Source organism: Manacus vitellinus, unplaced genomic scaffold, assembly GCF_001715985.3.
Source record: "Manacus vitellinus isolate BGI_N305 unplaced genomic scaffold, ASM171598v3 scaffold_2_pilon, whole genome shotgun sequence".
NCBI lineage: Eukaryota > Metazoa > Chordata > Aves > Passeriformes > Pipridae > Manacus > Manacus vitellinus.
The window spans coordinates 25,503,810-25,525,817 of NW_021940208.1; the positions used below are offsets into that span (position 1 = coordinate 25,503,810).

Sequence of the window (22,008 nt, forward strand, 5' to 3'; positions counted from 1 at the left end):
GAATTCCTTCCCCTGCTCCTATGTGAGGTCCCTCCCATGGGACACAGTCCTTCACAAACTTCTTCAGTGCGAATTCTTCCCATAGACTACAGTTCTTCACAGACTTTCCACTGTGTGTACTTCTTCAGGAACAGGCTACTCCATCACGTTGTCCCCATGGAGTCATAGCCTTCTTTCAGGGATCCACATGCTCCGGCATGGGTCCTCCATGAGCTGCAGGTGGATCTCTGCTCTCCCATAGATCTCCATGGGCTGCAGCGGAATCGCAGCTCCGGCACCTGGAACATCTCCTCCCCCTCCTTCTTCACTGACCTTGTCTCACTCACATATTCTCACTCCTCTCTTCTGTGACTGCAATTACTTCTGCACAGTAACTTTTTTCGCCTTTTTTTTTTCCTTCATAAATATGTTGTCACAGAGGCATTACTACCATTTCTGATAGGTTCAGCCTTGGCCAGCTGTGGGTCCATCCTTGAGCTCGGTGGCATTGGCTCTGCTGGACATGGGGGAAGCCTCTGGCAGCTTCTCACAGAAGCCATCTCTGTTGCCCCCTCACTACCAAAACCTTGCCACACACCCCCAATACACCAGTTTGCATCTCTAGGTTTTTGAAAATTAAATCTGTGACAAAGATTATTATAAAGAACAGCAGAAATAAATCCCGTAACTGTTTATTTGTTATGATGGGAGACAAACTGCTATAAATTTGTACCAGCATTTCCCATAGATGCATAGAAGAGGGAAGACAGAACCAAAGGCTGTTAACAATTCTGTCAAATAGGATGTTTCCAGATAGTGATTTTGCTGACAGCTAAGTAGAAAGTATATTACCCCTTTGAGGTTTTGGATGCACCTGAAATAGATCCTAAGAGTAATCTCTCCCAGCGAAGCATCAGGTTCCATGGGGCTGACAGGGCAACACATGACCAAACATCTCACTGCCCACACTGAATGCAAAACTTATGGTGATCCCCAAGCCATAACTATAACCTGCTCTTATAACACATCTCTAGTCTCAAGTCCTAGCTCTTACTCAGAAGTTTTGCTCGAATCACTTTAACAACACACACGTTTCAGCCAGCTCATCATTTTTATGCACAGGGAATGTCAGAGAACCACAGAAATATTGGTTGAAGGGGACCTCAGGTGACCATCTAGTCTAACCCACTCCTTCTGTGGGGTTATCACCAATATAGATATTTTTATGCACACTTTACTGTTGAAAAGTCCACGTTGAGTATTCCTGATTACTCTTCTTGTCTTTCACTTACTTGGATGTTGATTCCAAAAGCATATATTTCTTGATCTTCACAGAAACTGAGACCAGCCAACAGTTTCTTTGAGGCTATGATTAACTCCTGAGCTATCTTTAAACTTTCTTAAAAAAATCACCTTGCTCTCCTTGACATCCTTCTTCATGGCAGCTACCCAGAGAGTTCCCAAGCAACATACTGAATTAGAAGAAATATGCAGCTGTAGAGTCCAGAATCCAAAATTTGCTGCTTCTCTTTCCATTTCAGATCCAGGTCCTTAACTTAATCATCTTGGAAACACTGCAACTCAAGCTACACTCGAAGACTGCCAGGAGGTCTTCCCTGTTTATGAGTAGAGCACTACCCCTGGTTGTTCCCGCCAACACTTGCATTAGGAGATATGGTAGAAGTACAGTTACACCACTCTTGGAGACCTTTAACTTTTCCCCAAGGATATGACATCTTTCCCTGGCTAATATAATTACATTGCGTGTAGTAAAAATGCATGGTTAATGGAAGACAAAATTTTACATGGTTATAAACTACTGTTATTCTCTATCTATTACCAGAGTTCCAAGAGATACATTTCATGTCCAAATACAAGGAAAATTTTACCTACCAATTACATCTCACACAGGGCAGTATGTGCATTACAGCTTTTTTTTCTTCTTCTGTGTGTGTGTGTGCTTTGTAATATTTTGTAAATAATTTTCATTCATGTAGTACCAGCACAAATATTAATTATAATGAAACTACCTGCATGAGCAGAATCAGTAATTTTCCTGAAAAGCTTCAACTTTTTCCTGAAGATATGAAATCTTTCTTTGGCTAATATAATAATTCAAATTAAAATCTGGTCCAAAAACCCACATAAATAAATATAGTTATCTCCAAGAACTGCCATTGAGCCATTAATAATCAATGTCATGTTTCTTTTTACTGTCAATCCAAAAAGAAGCAGCTCAAGGCAAGACAAGTTCTCCATTCTTCCCCAAACCAGTATGAAAGCAGAAATGTAGCTTTGAACAACCCCACTTGAAGCAGCAGTTACAGTTTCTTCTACCTCTGGCAGACCGGTAATAGATGTTCAGAGTATGGAATACCACAGCTGACAGAACATTTGGAATGAGTCCACATAAACTTAGAACAAAATTTTCAATTTATCTTAGTATAAGAAGGGAGAGAATGAGGGCTTCTGCCATAAGCTATGAAAAGGCAGAGACTTTATCAGGTCAAATAATTTTGACTAATATTGACTAGTTTAAAGTTGACATAGAAGAAAAGGACAGTAACATCTGGTAAACAGTCTAGTTTACTTAGTAGATCTCTCTGTTTTCCTTGGAGATGTCCCAAGAACTGGATAGGGTGAGCTCCACTTAGTTGATCGGATCTGGCACAACTACATAGTGCAGTAAATTAGTTCTTATGTACACTGAAAATTCAAGCTGTAGCTAGTCTGTAAATCTCTCATGTTAATATAAAGTTTAAAAATTCTCAGTGTTTTTCATGAAAGAAATTATAGTGCCTTAAAGTAAGCAATCTTCTATTTTATTTGCCTTAGGAATGGCAGGAAAGTTATAAGAATGTAACTTGTGAGAAAAATTCATTTGGATTAGTAATATGGACAAAACCAAATTGTTTTGTTATGTGGAAGTGCTGATTATAATCCAGCCTTTCTATTTGCTTAAGATAAGGGCATTTTAAATACTTATCTAGATTTTACAAGTATTTCTTCAATACTCAAATATAAGCAGAAAGCATTTACAGGGAAATAAATAATATCTAGATACCGTTTCCATATTTGTAATTTAATGAACTGTCCAAAATGTGATTACAGATGCACATGAGAATGAAAAACTTTTAATTAGCTAACCTTATAGTAGTATAGAATATGTCCTTTGTTATAAGGGAGTGCATCTATGAAAAAGATTTGGGTCAGAATGTAGTTTAGCTGAATCTGTGCAGCTTAATTTTAAATCTTTTATTTTCACAGGCTTCTTCTCCTTGTGTGTATGTGTGTGTGTGTTCCTAGATTCTAAATTTTAATTTCCACATTCCATTAAAAGATAGGCAACTTTTTCATAATTTTCTTATTTGCCAGTTTCCTTACTTAGAAAGCCAGAAGAGAGCATATTCCCTAATATTATTTAAAACAACTCAAAAACCTTGGTTCCTATAGGGACTCTACTATCACACTCATTCATGTTCTTCTGTGAGTGTCAGGTGCTAGTTTTGGTATGCAACGTGAAGTAGAAATCAAGCATAATCAAATGGCTTTTATACAGCTTTTTGGGTGCAACACAATTATAAATGATCCTGAATATTATACACAGAGGTCAATTATCTTAAATCAAGAGTAGTAGTTACAGTGATACACTAAATATTTATCTAAAATTTTATTAAAACAATATTCTTCCTTCTAGAAAATTTGACTCAAAAAAATCCATAGTTTAAGCAACTATCTGAATCATATAACAAGACTCAATTATACCAGGTGGTATTGACTGATATATTTGGTAATGTAATAAAGATGCCAACCCTGACAAAACTTGTTAGTTTAAAAAAAGAGCAAAATGCCATATTAATTGCAAAACTAATGAAAAATATTGCTTACAGAATGATGAGACCCATCAAGTAGATTTATAGTATACGACATTTTTAAGATCCCAAATATTTCAATGAGATTCAAAGGCTTATGAAAGGGGCAATATGACTATTGTCCATGCGGTATAATGAACCTAAGAAAAAGAAGAGGGGTGAGCTCTGGCATTCAGACACACATGGTAGACGGTTAGAAACTTTTTGAATAGTAAAACTCTTAAACGAAGCAGTCTGTTTGTTCACCTTATGCAGTCACTGTCATGGCTGGACCACCACCTGGATGTTTTGCAAGCTCCACAATTCAAAGATACTGCTTGGGGGGATTAAAGATTGTGAATCGGATTCACTGAACCCAAATCCCAGCAGAAGTTTGGCAGAGGATTGAGTCAGTTCCTGGGATGCCAGCATTAATGGCTGAGGGCCAGCCACTAATCTCAGATGCATGGCACGTGTCGCCTCCTATCTCGATTAAGCCATGTCTGTGGCTTCCACACAAAACACATAACAGCAGATTTTCTAAGGCATGTGCTGCTTCCAGTGCCATACGTTTTAGTTTAAAAATCTGGTCCATAAGGTATGAGTTTTCTTTTCTTTCCCTTCAGTTTTTTGATGAAGAAATAAAAACAAATGAAAAAGAAAACAAAAATTTGTTAATAGGACTCACCCTGTTTTACCCCTCTGGCTTTTTCTTCATCTTCTATTCCCTTCCTTCAAAAGGATTAAATTAGCACCATACTAAAGATGCAAAAAAATTAAAGTAATAATAGAAGCAGCACAGGAAGATTATTTTACTTCATTTTTTCTTCAGTATATGTGAGACATGACAGGATTTGATAAACTCACAAGTATTTACTCTTTAAGTTAATTCTGCAGTGTTGTAAAACATGCAAACTGCAGGCTAGAGAGAAATAAGAGAGTCAGCATAGCAAAACTCGATTAGAAAGTTTGATTTGATTATCTGTTCCTTATTTGCATCACACTGCTGTTTTACTCTGAGCTACCTGACTGGAATATTTTCACTTCAATCTGAATGTGGAAACCAAAGCTATCGGCAGAATAACAAGCTGCAGGAAGCACAGCATTTTATGCTGGAACATTCCAGCACACTAATTGCTGCTTTGAAAATCATACTCCAAACATTTTCTCGCTTCATTTCATTTCTTGGTTTCAATGGAAAATGTCCAGAAACAATGCAGTTCAGCTTGAAGATGAGAAATAGGAGTGGCTGAAAGGTACCGTATGAGTGGATTGATGCAGTGCCTTAACGTACTGGCCTTGAACTGTACGAACCTGATAGTGAGTTCAGCCAGATTAAGGAGAGTGAGAATCAATCAGTTTCAGATGGCTCTGAAAGGTGCAATAAAAGGGAAGATGGTTGTCTATTCATTGTTTAAGACCTACACAGAAGACTCTCTTGTGTACTAATAATTAAAAAGACTCAACTAGAATGATTAGCTTGAAAAACAAGGAAGAAAACCACCTGACCCTTCTGTTCTTAGAAGAAAACCCATTAGCAAAATGATTGATTTTGTGCTTTTTTGGTTTTGTTTTTGTTTTTTCCTCAGCATGTATTTTTCCTTTTGATCTCATTCTCTATATTACATGAAATATCCCAAAGTATTTTCATCAATTGGATACTTAGCCCAAACTGGGGAGGGCTAAGTGTAAGGTTCATTAAAAAAAGTCCTGTCATATTAAATTTTACTTTTGAATAAGCTATTTTTAACCTTTCACATAATGGCATGACAGACACCAGAAAACAAGCTGGTTTTGGTTATTTTTTAAATAAAAGAAAGAATCTATATAGGTTACATGTCATTTTTTAAAACCATGTCCCTGTTTCACTGATGTATAACCACCAAAAAAAGGAAGCAAAAATTGAAAGACAAACAACACCACTCTGCTTCTGAGGTGATGTAACAAAGAATGCTCTTTACTGTCACTGTCCCTGACTTTACAGAAGCCTCTCTCTTATATACTGGAATAATATATAATGTAGATGAGATTGGTAGGGCCAGAAACCTTAATTTATTTATTGCATAAGTGTAGTGCCAGCCACCTCCTGTTTTCATTATACCAATCTAATGCCAGCCATTTCCTGTTTTCATTAGACCATTGTAATGCTAGACTCCTACTGTTCTCATTAGTGCAGGACTGTGTAATGGCAACCACCTCATGTTTTCATTATAACAAAACTGTATGGTGCCAGCTGCCACTTATTTTACTTTACAGAATAGCATTTGAATGCAGTCCATATTTTTTTCAAGAAAATATATACAGAGGTGTCAAGGACCCTAGAAGTGTAAGGCCCCTAAGAAAATGGTGGGAAACACCCTTCCTGATTATTTTGTTGCTGAAAGAATGGCAAAGTTTATACAGCATTTACAGAGAAGAGGTTAAACTGTTTTGGAACATGGTTAAATTCTAGGAACTGCCTTTCTGATCCATAACCTATCTAGTCTTCCCGAAGAAGATGAATAGGTGGTTGTAATAGTTCAAGGTCTGTATTAGACTTAAAGGGAAATTCAAGTTCAATTCCTGGCTCCAGTACGCATTACCTGTGCAGACCATAACCTATAAATTCTCAGTCATATAACCCTTATTGTGACGGTTTGGAGATAATAAAATTTTCTCTGTCCAAAATATTGTTTTTGTTTTGTTATGTTTTGCTTTACTTTACTTCTGTAATACCTTTCCAATATGAAATATTTCACTGCTTACCAGTGGTGCTTAAAAAGAAGCTGTGACTCCTTCTCTAGGGTCTTCAAATAAAGTTGTAATTATATTAAATAGTGCAAAGAACTACCTGATAACACAAAAGTCTTCCATTGAGAGATCTTAAAAATATAGTTTGAAAGCTGAAAGGATTCTGGTGCAGTTAAGGTGTAACATTGCAAAAGATTATGGCTATTTTTACTTTTGTAGTAGGTATCAGAATAAAAAATCCTCAGATTTTAAAAGAAATAGAGGTATAGGATGTTGTAAAAATATTTTTCCTAAAAAGTTTACTAGCTTTGACTAAAAAGTAAAATTTCATTTAGATGCTCAGGTTTCTACTCATATTGAACATTATAGATCTAAAAAAAAATCCCAAAACAAACCCCAAAACATCCCATTGTCATTGTTCTGGAAAAGCTATAGATCTTCTATGTGGATGTCCTGTAATACAGCTGCAAAAACATACCTGGTTTGCACAGGGGTACTACAGCCTCGGTTCTATAATGAATGAATGAGCTGCACATTAGTCATGAGGCAGAGCTACCACATCTACTAGTACACATACATCTGATGCCTCTATTTTGAAGCCTTGGGAGCTTGAAGTGCTTGCGATCCGAACCAGAAAAAGCACCACAGTGAAGGCCCTTATTCTGTACCTGCCCAAAATTATCAGTTCTGCACAGTGACTTTGGTTTTAATTATTTGTGTGATGCCGGCTTGTCATGTTTTATCAGTTGTATGTTTTAATGATTTATAGTTTCACTGTAGCTCGGAAGAAGAAAAAAGCTCTGTAGACAGGTACCATGAAAATAAAATTTTGCTGTTATAATAAATGCTGGTTGTGGTGGGTTGACCTTGGCTGGACTCCAGGTGGCCACCGAGCTGCTCTGTCCATCCCCTCCTCAGCAGGACAAGAGAGGGAGAAAATTAGATAAAAAAAATCCCCATGGGTCAAGATAAGGGCAGTTTAATTAAGCAAAAGCAAAGACCATGTGCAGAAGCAAAGGAAAACAAAAGATTTATTTTCTACTTTCCATCAGCAGGTGACGTCCAGTAGTCCCTTCCTGGGAAGCAGGACTTCAGTGCATGTAGCAGTTGATCCAGAAGGCAAATGTCATAAATAATGAATACTTCCCCTCCTGCCTCCTTTTTCTCAGCTTTTATATCTGACCTGTCTTATGGAATGGACTATTCCTTTGATCAGCTGTCCTGGCTATGTCCCCTTCCAAGGTCTTGTCTACCCCCAGCCTACAGTGGGAGTTGGGAGAGAGGGTAGAATGTTGGAGAGTACTGGCACTATGCCAGCACTGCTCAGCAGGATCAAAACACTAGTGTGTTACCAACACCTTTCTAGCTCCCAATGCAAACCATATCACTGTGAGGGCTGCTGTGGGGAAAACTAACTCCATCTCAGCCAGATCAAGTACACAGCTACTTACACTGGAAAAAACAGCTCTTCAAAAGTGTTTTTGTTCTATGCTTCCAGTCTTGATGGAAAAGTTGTGCTTTCAAGAAAAGGAAAGCCTACTTTGTCATTCTCAGATTGCTGTATTATTAACATCACTGAATAGAGTAATTGACAGATGTGTATAAGTTTTATTAAAATGATTAAAAGCTCTGGAAATCATAACCTGTCAGTGTTCCCTGGGAAACAAAGACCTTTCCATCTGTTAAGGGACTCTGTAAATGAATGTAATGAGTCACCTTTATAATGACAGCTGTCACCCATAGGATTTGAGCCTCGAAGGAAGGGCAAAAATATAATGAAATATATATAAAATGTCAATAAAAAAATATCCTAAATTTGTTATTATTTTGATCATCTCATGCTGGACAGGGTGTGACACTTGTAATTTGTCTGTGATCTCTAGTGTCTGGATTAGGTACAAGTCAATAGGAAGACAGTTTTGTTTAGTGATGTTACAGCTTGATAAAGCACTATATGCCTGCATATGTCTTTTTGCACATTCTCTGTCAGAGTCTTTGCAATGAGTAAAATTTTACACAGATAGTGGCATGTGATAGCAGCATATTTGAGAATTACTTCTGAGTTGTGGAAACCCAGTAAAACAGAAATCAAGTGATGAAACTGAGGAAGATGAGGGGATCTGATGCACTTTTAGTTCACCTGTAAAGATGTTACACTGTACAGGTACCCTTCCCTTCAATATTTAAATTGTTTTAGTAAAGGTGATTTGTCACTTTTTTCTTGTACCACTGTTTCCCCTTTCTGATACATTTTCTGAACTAAGGCAGGTGGAGCCATAACATTTTCTCTGACATAAAATGCAAATTCCACTATGCAAATGGACCACTAAGAACTGAATTAGATTAAGCAGTGGTGTTAAATCAGCAATTATACTACCTTTTTTTTTAATAGCAAGATTCTAGCAGAAATAAAATCCAGTGTTAGACACTACTAGAAGAGAAAGCCTAGGGCTGCTGATGTGCTTTACTGAATTTAGTATATATTTTACCACCACTCAGATGTAGTCTTTAAAACTAAGGATGTTGAGTAAAGTGCTTTGAGTCAGCTGGTAGCACAGTATATTAATTACAGCTCATAATAACTTCCATTTTTACATAATTTTTGCATAGTTGTACATGTTATGCCAAATAAATTCCTCAGTCTGGACTGGTGATTGTGATTAATATTTATGCTGCTGTTAAAAATGAGCATGCGTTTAGCTTCACTGATGCTGAAGATTTTCTGGATTATTTATACAATGAAACAAAATGATAATTAAAGAAATTCCCAAACTGAGTAAACAGGTGGTTCTTCAAATACAGTTCTGATTTTTATCTGGCATCAAAAAAGCATTCTATGCTAACAAACTCATGCATTGAACAAGGATTGGTCTTCCTCCAGACCACCCTTCAAGGCTTGGAAATGTCAACTAACATTTAGTAGTATGCCTTATAAACACTCAGGATGAAGGAAATAAAGTGAATGAGGAGAGTTGGCATCCACTTACAAGAAGCTGCGGAATTCAAGATTTGGCAGCTGCACCTGGTGGCTCCTTGCAGTTGATGTTGTCATTGCCCATAGAAGCTTGAAATTGTTCCAGGCAGTAGGTGATGTGAACATCACCTTAGACTACAGGAATTACTAGTTATCGGCAGAGCTGTCTCAGGTTTACAGGCTTGATCCCAGAATAAGCTTGGCAAATCTCCATGAAAGCTTTTTGAACAAGAGTGCTTGATTCAGACGTCCTTCAATTGTTTCTACTTCTACTGTTGTAGTAATATGATGGGTCCCTGACATTTCACCTCAGATAAAGGGATAAGAATTAATAGGAACTGGAAGTCTGCCTGAAGCATAGTTTTCCTTTTCCTTCTCTATCTTGATATCTACCTCCACCACATTAACTTTTGCAATTGCAGTGGTTTTATGATTTAGCAGTCCATATAAGGTTATTAATAAGAGCAGAAGTATGAATCTTTTAAAAAAGGTGATTAATTTGGAATTAAAGGACTGAATGTGCTTGCTATCAGTATACAGGCTTTACCTGGGTTCTAAACTTCCATTCCTCTCTCCTATTTTAGTCCACTGGAAAAGGTGTATTTAGAAAAGTATAGTGGTGGATTTATAGTCATCAACAGTGTTGCTCAACTGAGTTTTGGAGGGAAAAATATCCACAAGCAAGACTATATTTGCTATTTTTCCTGGTTTTTTTTTCTTTTTTTCAGGGCGGATTCTGTAGACCTCTTTTCAAAAACTGTTGCTTTTTCAAAAGGTAGATGTTCTTTTCCTTTGAAAGGTGTTCTTACTTTGACACGTATAAAAAGATGTACTAAAAAAATCCACTTGCTATCCATACTGGATCCATAAAATTCACCTAAACAGACTCTGCTAAGGTAGTCTTGGAGCAGAGTGGCAGTGAGCTGGTACATACCAGGGAGTTTGGTTCACTTACTTAGACTGGCTCATGGAAGTGCATAAGTTACTATGGACACATAATTACCAACCTCTGGAGTCTCTTCTAGAAAATACCATGAAAGAAACACAGAGTCTGAACAGTAGCCTTATTCTGCAGCTTTCCACTACTACTACAGACTTTAAACTGAGGCAAACCTCTAATGCTTTTAAGACGTTTATCTTGTGGTAAAAGATAAAGGTTTATTAACAGTTGCTAATCTCTGTTCTAAATCTCTTAAAATACAATGATACTGTAATGTTAAAATAGTTTCACATGTATTCTTTTCTGCTGTATTTACTATATTCACTTGGTGTTATACAATTCCTTATTAAATGATATAGCAGTGCTTATATTAATTTTGTTCTCAATTTAGAATGAAGCACAAGGGAATAGAAAATCATTCCCATAGGCAATATGGCTTGAAGCATGGAAACTCAAAGGGTATTCAGAGTAAGTACAATTTCTCATCTGGTCTAAGACAGTCCCTAAACATATACTCATAATGAAATATCATTAGTATGAACCATATTATAGTTAGAGGATATTAAATGTATTAGTTATCCAGAATACACATATCAGATTATTTTTTCTCATAATTTCAGTACAAAAAATCCAAAAAGAAATAATATTCACTAAAGACAAAATAGCTGTATGTTTAGTTACCAAGAAAACATTCTTATTTAGAACTGTCCAGCTTATTAAGTATGGCACTCCTCTTAACAGGATCTTCCACTGAACTCACAATAGCGAATGAAAAATTTGTTCGTAAAAAGATAAAGATTTTAATTGGAAAATAAAAATATTGCTAAAATAAAATATTATTTTAGCAGCACTAATCAAATTTTAAACCAAAGAGTTGTAAGAAATAAATGGAGGTCTCACCTACAAATATTATGATTAATATTTTTTATTATATGGTATGAAGTGTGAAATATCTTTGAAGAGAGAGGTAATCTGGTCTAAATTTAATGAGAAAAATTTTCAATGTAAACAATTTTAAATGGACATATGGAAAGGAAGTAGTGATGACTAATAAAAGGGACACTTGCAGAAATCATGATAGCATCCATCATAATAATCGATGCCTGATGTAAAAGGCTTAAAAAATATATGCATGGAACGTTTTCCTATAGAAAGTAATAACAGAAATAGATAAATGTCATTTTCTGATGGTCAGACAGATATGGTGTTCCCATTTCAATGTTGATGCCAGCCTAGTGATCTATTTTTTATCACTCTTAAATCAAACCACTCAAAAGTGTTCTATATGTGATTGCAGTTAAAAAGATGGAAAATGTGCAGTTATTACAAAATGTAATTTCAAATTTGCTAAGGAGTATTTCTTCTTCAAACATAATGAAAATATGTTTTCTATACTACACTAGCAATCAATTGATTTCCAGAGGCAACTTCAAGGTTGCTTTTAACTTGGAAAATTTGAGGATTACTGGCTGACTGTTCCCCTAGTTCTCTGGCAGCAGTTCAGTAGGTGCACTAAAATAAAATTTCCATAGAGTTGGTTTTCAAAGTATTAAATAAAATATATTTTGAGAAATGGAATTTTAATTATTCCATTCCTCAGTAGGTAAAAATCTGAATCTGTTGTCCAGTAATATATGTTTCAAGCTGCGCCTACACCATTAACTCTCACCAAGATAAATGTCATAATGTTTACAGACATTTTGGAGTCTTGTCCAAGTAAAAGGTATTATCTCCAGCCTAAAGAACCTAAAGGGGGCAACCATACCAGAACAATATTTTTATTTTAAAAATAACAAAGGGCCCCAAATAGTATATATTTAGGAAACCAACCAACCAACCAACCAAAATCTTTAAAAAAAGAGAGAAAAATGTTTCCCCAAAATTCGAACTAAATGTTTTTAGTTCCCGGCATTACCAGGAACCATTGACAATAAATAAATCAAGATACTGTACTATTTTCCCTGAATCATTACATATCCGTTATTGAATATACATCTCAGAAAATTCTTAGATGACTCATTAATTCCTTGATCCATTTCTTCATGCACTACTGAAACTAAGGTGACCTTTCACAAATCAAGCTATGCATACAGCAGACAGTTGTCCTTTCTACTGGAGAAATTTCATTTTTAGGGAAACATTACTAACTGAAGAAATAAGCTTTCAGCTGCTTTCATGTCTTAGACTCAATAAAGGATAAAGATAGGGTATTTATCCCATGAGTGAACACCCTGAAGCAGTTATACGTGGTTGGCTTAAAGGAGATCTAAGAATCTCTGTTTGACAGACTGGCTACTTTCCAAATGGGAAATCAATGACACTGTATTCTGGGTAAAGAAAAGCCAGGATGGTTTATGACTTGTTCTACATATACTGTAGGTCCAGCCAAGCTTTGAATTACACAAAGTTGAAGACATAAAGAGTAACATCCCATGTCTAGTGAGCCCATCAGCAGCATAAGGTACCTTCTGTCAGGAGTCCGCACAGAGAGTGGCTTCCTAGATTTTGGAATGCAGTCTGTAGAAAGATAAATATATGAAACAAGAAAAAGGGAAGAAAACCATGGTGGGTTTCTGTGCCTTAGGATGGCCAGCTAACGAGATGCAGGCTGGTTTTGTTTTACTTGTAGAAAAAATGCAATGTAGAAAAAAGGTAATTCTGTCCACAGGACAAGAACATATCTTTATAATATCTGTAGTATTCTGAACAAGCTAAAATTCTATTTAGCTGTCAAAAGTAATGCCTGTATACTTAATTATTGATAACAAACAAACAAACAAACCAACCAAAATGTAAAACCAAAAACCAAAAACAACAAAAAAAATGAAACAAAAATAAACCAACAAAAGACAAACCAACTCTTCCTAAAAAAACCCCTAAAAAATCTGGTGTACAGGTTTTACACAATTTGGTATGTCATTGCTATAATCACATAGGAACAGAGACAGAGAAGGCCATACACTCTAAGGATTAATCATAATGTTCAAACATAACAAAAAACAATCAAACAAAAGAGGTTAATGAAAGTGTTAAATTATAACAAAAAAACTGGGAAAAAAATAGGACTTAGGAATATTTTTCCCAGCAATTTGTCATGTTATTTACAGCAACATGAATAAAATTGCTCAGAGTCTTAAAAAAGACATTTGAAAAAAACCCCACAAACTCCAACCCTTTGCATTCTTCAGGGTTTTTTTCTCCATTTGTATACTTAAGAGGTGTTTTGATCTCCTCTACTGGTCTGACAGTCTTTGAGAACTTATACCTTGATTTATAATGTTCTTGGTGAACTCACACCCGTGTACTAAAACAAAATTTCCTTTATTCAGCTCCATGTTTCTATGAGCAAACAACAGCCTGTAGGGATTCAGTGCATCAGCTGCTTAAAAGATAAACCTACCCAGCTTGATGAAAACTCTTCACCACTTTCCTGTTGAGAGAAAACAGTTACACATTTCTAATAAATGAAGCAGGAACTGTCATTTTTTTGGCAAACTGATAACTAGCTGTAACAGCCGCATCGCCACAAGTTGCTTTTCCAAAGTAATTACCATCAGGCTCCCTGTGGTATGCAGTGTTTAACACATTTCTTCTGTGTTAATGAATGTAAAAGCAGGCAACACCACTATTAGTAATTGCTTTTTATTCGTAGTCCTCATTTTCCAGATAGGTCACATTAAACACAGCCATTAAACAATAGCGGTTGAGAAAATCCATACAATGTATGCTGCTTTTGTTTGGGGGTTTTTGTGTCATTCACCAGTCATTGGTGCAACTTTGAGCCATATGGGGAGACAGGGGCTGATAAATGAGAATGCCAACCTGTATCACAATTGGGCCAGAGAAGTCAAAACCTTAATCGGATTTCATTCAATTACACTTCAAATCAACAAATCTTGATAGCCAAAACTCCCATTTAAATTAATGCAATAGTAATCACTACCTGATGTGAAAAGAAAGTAATTAAACAATAATGAGCATGTGCATGTTATGCTAGGCTTCAGACTCCTACTTGACCTCAGCAATTGCCCTTTCATTTGACAGCAAGCAGCATGAAAACTTGTTTGAATGATGCATCTTGCTCCACTATGAGCAACGTTTGACTTCTAGGGTAACTTGGACTGGGAAATGTCTATTCTTAAGTGGCAAATCATAGTTCAGGAGAATCTCCTGATAAATATGCCAATTAAAAAAAAAAAAAAAGGAAAAAAAGGTCTGATTTTGAGTTCTGATTTGATTGGCCAATTGTATAAGGAACTCCCAGTTTCTGGCTTTTGTTAATTAGAAAAAGATATAGAATGCCTTATTTGTTATTCACAGTGTACAGTACAAATTTATTAGTTGCTTAACTTGCCTCCCTTAACTCCAACATTCTCTTTATAATGATGTGGCGGATATTTTCTCCTAATCTTATAAAGCATATATGTAAGAAATGAGTGAAATAACTCCAAAATTTTATCTTTCATTGCTGCCTCTTTCTCCAATGGTGATACTAAAGATACCATGGAGAAAAAACACTTTTAAATTCTTTTGTGTGCAGTATGTCCTTCACACACAATCATGTTAATTTTGACTGAACCAGCAAAACTCACATTGTATAAGCTTTACTGGTTTATTGGTTCATTATACATCCATTCTAAATTGTGAAATAGAGTTTTTAACCTGGGATATCCTTACTGGAAGCAGTATGCCAGAGTTCTACAACACAAGGCAGTCATAAGCCAAATTAAATAAAAGCAAGGTTTCCTAAACTCTTCTATAAAGCTGTGAGTCATGAATTCTGAATTACCTCAGACTGGTAAATAAATAATCACTACTAAATACAGATAATGTGTTAAACAGCTAAAGCTAGTAAATCACTAGTGACAGAGAGCCTTAAGGTAAATTCCTCTTACATTGGCACAGCCCTTTCTCAGAATGTTGTGGTTTTATGTCTTCAGAAACATACATGAATTGTACAATTGGTTATTCAGTGTTAAAATCATTTATAAAATACACAAATCTCCATCACTTGACTGCATTTACATGTTGGCTTAGATTTTGCTGAATAATGGATCTCACCGGCAGAGCTAAAGATTTGGTGCACAGACACTGAAGTGATGGGCACCACGAAAATACGTATAAAAGATCAATCAAACAATAAGAAATCCTCTCCACAATGGAATTTCAAGCTATCAAGCTATCAAGCAAAACCAATCTCAGATCTCCTGGCCAAAAAAATAAAATTATATAACACAGACAACACCACATTTTAGATACATAAATTGTCCAAAACATGGAGAGTAGCTTGATAAGACATGTACAAGATCCTTTTCTTACATGTAATAATGGATTTTTTTAATAGGAGGAGCTAAAAGCAAACTAGAACGGTTGTCTCCCAAAGACAATTCATTGTAGGACTAACTAGCTAAGAATCACCATTTAAATGCAATCCCAAAACCAAAATAGGCTGTTGGGTCAACTTTCTTTCTTGAACGGATACAGACTATGGCTTATGGTATTTTAGAGTGACAATCTGTTTTATAAGTGTTTTTTATAGTACAGATTAAATTTAATAAACCCAATACCTAACTTTTTAACAATGTGCCATAGTGATATTTTCAACAGACTATCTGAAGTATATATCCTGAGCTAGTAATTTTATTCTTCTGCTTGTTCTTGTTCTGTACAAGTTCATTTTGAATGTGTGTTGTTTTTTAAGTTATACCTGAAAGTAATTTTGAGTTTTTCAAATGCAATAAAAACACTCTTAGAAAAAAAATAATAAAAAGTAGAAACTATATACCAAGTTATCTGAAAATACTATTCAAGTGAAAATCAAACTAAAACCACCCCCCAAAATAACAAGTGTTTATCTAGAACTGCAGTAAGCAATTGCATATTCTGAAGAATCAGATGAAATTCTCCTTATGCCATATTGGTACTGAAACGTTTTTCAGTTCTATGAATTTTATACCAAAGCTTTGGAAATGGTGTCATCTCTGAGGAAGTCAATCAAATATCCTACATTAAACAGGCTGGCTGCATGTGTTTGAAAAAAAAAAAAAAACCAAGGAGGTTCCAGCTGTTGGCTCGAGTGTAACTTTTGTTATTACACATGGGTTTGCAATAGAAGCTTCTACAAGGACTTGCACATAACCATGACTGATGGATGTATTTGTAGGCTGTTCAGTTAGCTCCATCAGCTCACTCAAACACATTTTGAACAGATTATGTACTGCAGTACTTCGTAGACCATACATTAAACAAGAGACTTTGCTCTGAGGCGCTGCTTCCCATATTCCATGGGGAAAAGGAAGCAGGAAAAAACAAAACTCATAGAGTTCGACAGCTACCGAGGCAACACTTGCCATTTACAATATAAGCCCAAATATTTTTGCAACACAACTATATATTAATTTAATAAAATACACAATATAGCTCTTATACACTCAACAATTTGGCTCATATGCACTGAATCTGCAATAAATCAATAAAAATATGTCATTTGATGTAAACACACTGAATTTTCTTACATTTGCACATTTAAATGACCATGTGATTTTTGTGGATGTCTAAGACATTTTCACCCTCCTGAGCTATTTTAGTGTCCACAAATGAATAAAAAAGTGTTAATAATGTTAATTTCTTTTCTGTATTACCCTTAAGGTAACTCTATTTTTTTTCAAACTTTATTTTACTTCCTTTTTTTTTTAAACTTATCACTAACTATTTATAGCTTTGTTGGACACTAAAAAGCTAAATAGATATTAATTTTTTTTCTTTTTTATCAAGTGAGTTAGCTTATGTGTGTGCAGGACAAGATGGACTATATCATTTTACACTTAACCTTAATATGATATGAAGTGTTTCATTAATGATTAGGATATGTTTCCTTGAATAATGTTCTGGAATGGTTCTTTCTGTTTTATTGTTCTTTTTTTTCTTTCCCATATTTGTGGCAGATAACTTTGTACATAAATATTTACCACAAATGAATGTTAATGTTTGATGTCACTTGGACTACTACAATAACTCTTTATAGGACTTTCAATAGAAGCCTGTGGTGACTGCTGGAAATCCACCACAGATCAGCATTATTCAACCCTTTTTTTCTTGGGGTTTATACGTAAACAGTAAAGTCAGCATCAGCTATTTGAGGACAGTCTTAAAGTATCACACATATTTCCACTCCATCTTTCTCACACCTTCCTATCAGATTGTCAAAATGGCACTGTCTTTCCTTCTTTCATTTTATTCTTGGTGTACTTGACTCTGTCCTAATGAAAGTTTGGTCAAAATGAAACCAGTGTTATCTGTCAAAAAGAAAGAGCAGTGAAAAGAACATACTTGTGGGCACTTCAGATGTTCACTCAAAACCTTAAAGCAGCATTGGTCTTCCTTCATTCCTGTTAATTCTGTTACAAGCAGGGGATTTATTTATTTATTTACTTTTAATCAGCAGAAGAAGAACCAAACTGTCAGCCTGTCCATTTTCCCCCTCACTTTCTGATGGCCACAGGGTCATTTCCCCGACAGTCCTGCAAGAGCTTGTCTATTTCTCTCACAACTTCCTCGGCATCCACCGACTCCCTGCCTAGATCCCGGGCTGAACGGTCTAACTGCTCCAGAACAGAGTCCATCTCACTCGAGTCTCGGCTCACTCGGGAATGTACATCTGCAAAGGCCCTAGCCATCTGATCTGATGCAATGAAGGAAGTGTCTTTTGACTGTTTACTGGGCGATAGATACTGACTGTCAGTTGACAAGTACTGGCTGCTGGGTTCAGCCAAGGCTCCTGATTTCACTTCACAACCATCCAGTGGTCCTTTTGTTGAGGTGCAAGGCTCAATGCATGTCTTGGTTGGGCTGCTCGATGCTGAGGGAACCTCCTGAAGCAGAGGACTCAGGGCACGTTTGGCTTTTAAGTAAGGTTTAACATTGGCAATGAGAATAGTGTGCTCTCTCTTGTCTTTCCCAAATGTACAAAAAGTCTTTTTCCCAGTGGGATTCACAGTTTCGTATGTCTCAGTCTCAACATTAGCTTCAACTGTGGGTACAAAGAGATTTGTGCGATAATCTGCATTCTCAGCCTGACTGGCTGCAGGAAATTGTGGCATCCAACACCTGTCAGAATGACCAAGCACTCTGCATTCATCTGTGCAGTTAACACATTCTTCTTGCTCTGCAAAACAAAGGAGAAAGAGAAAAAACCCTAATTATAAGTGAATTTATTTAGTCTAATGGATAGGCTATAATAAACACATGACGGCCTTGATATCTGGTTTCTTAATTGTGGAGAAAAAGAAGAAGATATAATTAAATATTTCAGAAGGTTTGCATAAACGTGTTAGCTGAGACAATAGATTTATTTAACTCTGTTCTCTACATATTAAAGCATTCACACAGCCCAATGGAAATATAAAGGGGTCATTACAGAATCATTCTCAGTGGAATTGAGCTTCATGTGTAAACTAATCTGCTGTAGAAATCTGTTAGGCTTTGTTCTGTAAAACTCATCCTGGAAAAGAGTGAACAGTACTTAAGGAACTCAAAAGGAATTATAAGGATTAATTTTTCAAATCAAATAACTGCAATGAGTGCCTTTCTGGAAATACAAACACTTCATAAAAATCAGCAAGCTGGTTTTTCATTCTTGTCACCTCCATTTCATTTATAATTGTTATGTTGTGTGACAGTCACAAAATAAAAAGGTTTTCTTAAAACCCTACTTTTCCTGCTGAGAACAGAGAACTAGAATTTCCCATCAGTATGCATTAAATATAAGCCTGTCAAAAAGTGCATATTGCAATTTTATTAGACATGAGTATGGATCATGTAATCAGTTTTTCCCTTTTTTGTTTTGGTGCAAGTAAGTGAAAACGGATTTGCTCAATACATACAATTTGGAAGAACGACAAACTGTGACACACTATTTGAACCGATAATGTTTTCAGACAGGATTTCTACATTCTATTTCTTTCAAAGTATATAGCTAAATGAGATTTCTTTGCTTCATTTTTAGAAGATAAATTTTGATACTGCCTGCTCTACAATTCAAAGAAAACTTTCTGCTTTAAAAGCCTTAGCTCGTCTGTCGTTTACATTAATAGATTATGTTTGGGCCAACATTTACTATTTTACAATTGTACTCATGACTCTAACCAAATATTGGGGATAAGAAAAACAATAAATAGAATAAATCCTTTTATCATCTCTACGTTTCAGTTTACTACACATTGATCTTTAACTATGAAGTATTTTTCGTTCACATAATGGGCCGAGGGGTTCAATATTGATTTTATTTGAGGAATTTAGTACCTAAAAAATGTCTGGAATTCCAGTTAGACAAAAACCTGTTAGTACACCTTTAAATGTAAAGATGAAGCAAACATACAGAGACATGCACAACAAGTCTTCAGAAAAGTAGAACAAACATGTTGATGCAAACATAGGAAAAATTTAAGCAATCATCATCTTTCTAAATTAGAAAATGAATTCCTACTAATCTTATATCACCACTAGATTAATGGATGATTGCACTGTCGAAACATGACACAAAAGAAACACCAAAGCTTATCTACAAGAATCCAATAGTGTAAACAGTTTTGACTCTTCACCTTTCTAAAAATATATGAGTAAATATGATTTAAATTTAAATAAAATTGTGTTATGTCACAATGATCAGTTAAATTGGAATGAGATAATTTACTCAGAACTGATACTTGTTAATGATACAGTTCTGTGAAAAAGTGTCATACTATATACGTGCTCCCTTCCTAGAAGACTTTAAAATCTAAGTATGGTGCAAGCCCTAAAAGATATTAAAAGCAAGAGAGAATGAGGTACAGGGACAGCAGAACAGAGTGACTGTTGAGGAAAAGAATGTGACAAAAAGGCTTTAAATGTAAAATTCACAGAGGTGAGTTAGCCTCACCTGTGTACCTGGTAAGATCATGGAACAGATCTTCCTAGAAGATATATCAAAACATATGGGAGACAGGGAGTGTCATTAGAGATGGACAACATAGCTTCACCATTTTGCCTGACTAATCCAGGGGTCTTCTATGATGGAGTGATTGCGTCAGTGGACAAGGCCTTTGATGTGGTCCTGCATAATATTCTTGCTGTTAAATTGCAGATAGATTGATTTGATGATGGACTATCAGATCGATAAGGAACTGTCTGGATTGTCACATGCAAAGAGTTTCAGTCAATGGCTGAAATGTTCAAGTGGAAACCAGAAATGAATGGTGTCCCTCCAGGGTCTACATTGGGACTAACATTATTTAGTATCTGCATCATTGAGACAGTGGGATTGAGTACGCCCACAGATCACAACAAGCTGAGTAGTGCATCTGATTCGCTAGAGGGAAGGGATGTCCTCCAAAGGGACCTTGACAGGCTTGAAAGGTGAGGGCCATGTGAACCTCATGAAATTCAACAAGGCTAAGTGCAAGGTCCAACACCTAGGTTGGAGAGTTCAGCAGTATCAATACAGACTAGGAGTTGGACAGATTGAGAACAGACCTGTGGAGAAGAACTTGGGGGTACTGGTGGATGAAAAATTAAACATGAGTCAGCAGTGTGTGCTCAAAGCCCAGAAAGCCAGTTGTGTCCTGGGCTCCATAAACTGAAAGAAAGCAGATTTAGATTGCACATATATGAGGTAGAAACTCTTTGATATAAGGGTAGTGAGAAACTGAAACAGATTTCCCAGAGAAATTGTGGATGCCCCATTACTGGAAGATTTCAAAGTCATGTTGGATGGGACTGTGAGCAACCTGATCTAGTGACAGATATTCCTGTCATGGCAGATCTTTCAAGATCCCTTTAGACCCCAAACCATTCTATGGTTCTTTGAGTTCCAAGGAAAAGTAATCTGCACACTGATTTTAGTAAACATTAAAAAATAGAACTATCATGATGAAAAACAAGAGTGAAAGACACCCCCGACGTTGGGACAGTAACACAGTGACAGAACTAAAAAGAGTTTAAGGAAGAAATTTAAGTTTGTTGTGCTTCATTTTACTTCACTTGACTGTGATGGTATGCATAATCATGGACATATGCCACAAAACATATGTGTGGCAATTACTTAATGAAATGGGAGCCATACAAATAAAGGACATAGCTATATACCTCATTCTACCCATTAGTTCACCTCCATTAAAATTCTCTGTATCTAGTTTTCTGGAGCTTCTATAGCATCAAAAAGCTGCAGCTTAAAACAGGTGAGTAAAACTGCTATTCTCTCTGAAAAAAAAACAACAGACAACAAAACCAAAACACAACCAAAAATCAAACCAAACAGAAAAAACCCAAAACAAACAAACAAATCCCTCAAAAAAAAAAAGGGCAGTCAACCTATAAAACTTCACAAAACAAACCAAATCAATATATTTTAAAAAATACATGGGGCAAGAACATTGGAGGGGAAAGTTCTTAGTTGTAGCATGGCAATAGTTAATATTAGCCAAGTTTGATAACACTTTATCACAGAAATCCAGCAGAAATAAACGAACAGTGCTCCGAGCCAAACTGTTCCAATGTTA

The 22,008-nt window shown here is 36.0% G+C and overlaps 1 protein-coding gene across 2 annotated transcripts in view; it reads right to left on the reverse strand.

The window, feature by feature from the left end:
* Positions 1–14,100: 14,100 nt before the first annotated feature.
* Positions 14,101–22,008, reverse strand: part of PCDH17 (protocadherin 17) — an 89,509-nt gene continuing 81,601 nt past the window's right edge. For both annotated transcript variants that reach the window (XM_008934588.3, XM_018071390.2), the window contains one exon: positions 14,101–18,638. In XM_008934588.3, the coding sequence (XP_008932836.1) occupies positions 17,956–18,638 (683 nt within the window). In that variant the 3' untranslated portion in view covers positions 14,101–17,955. The remainder of the gene's footprint in view (positions 18,639–22,008) is intronic.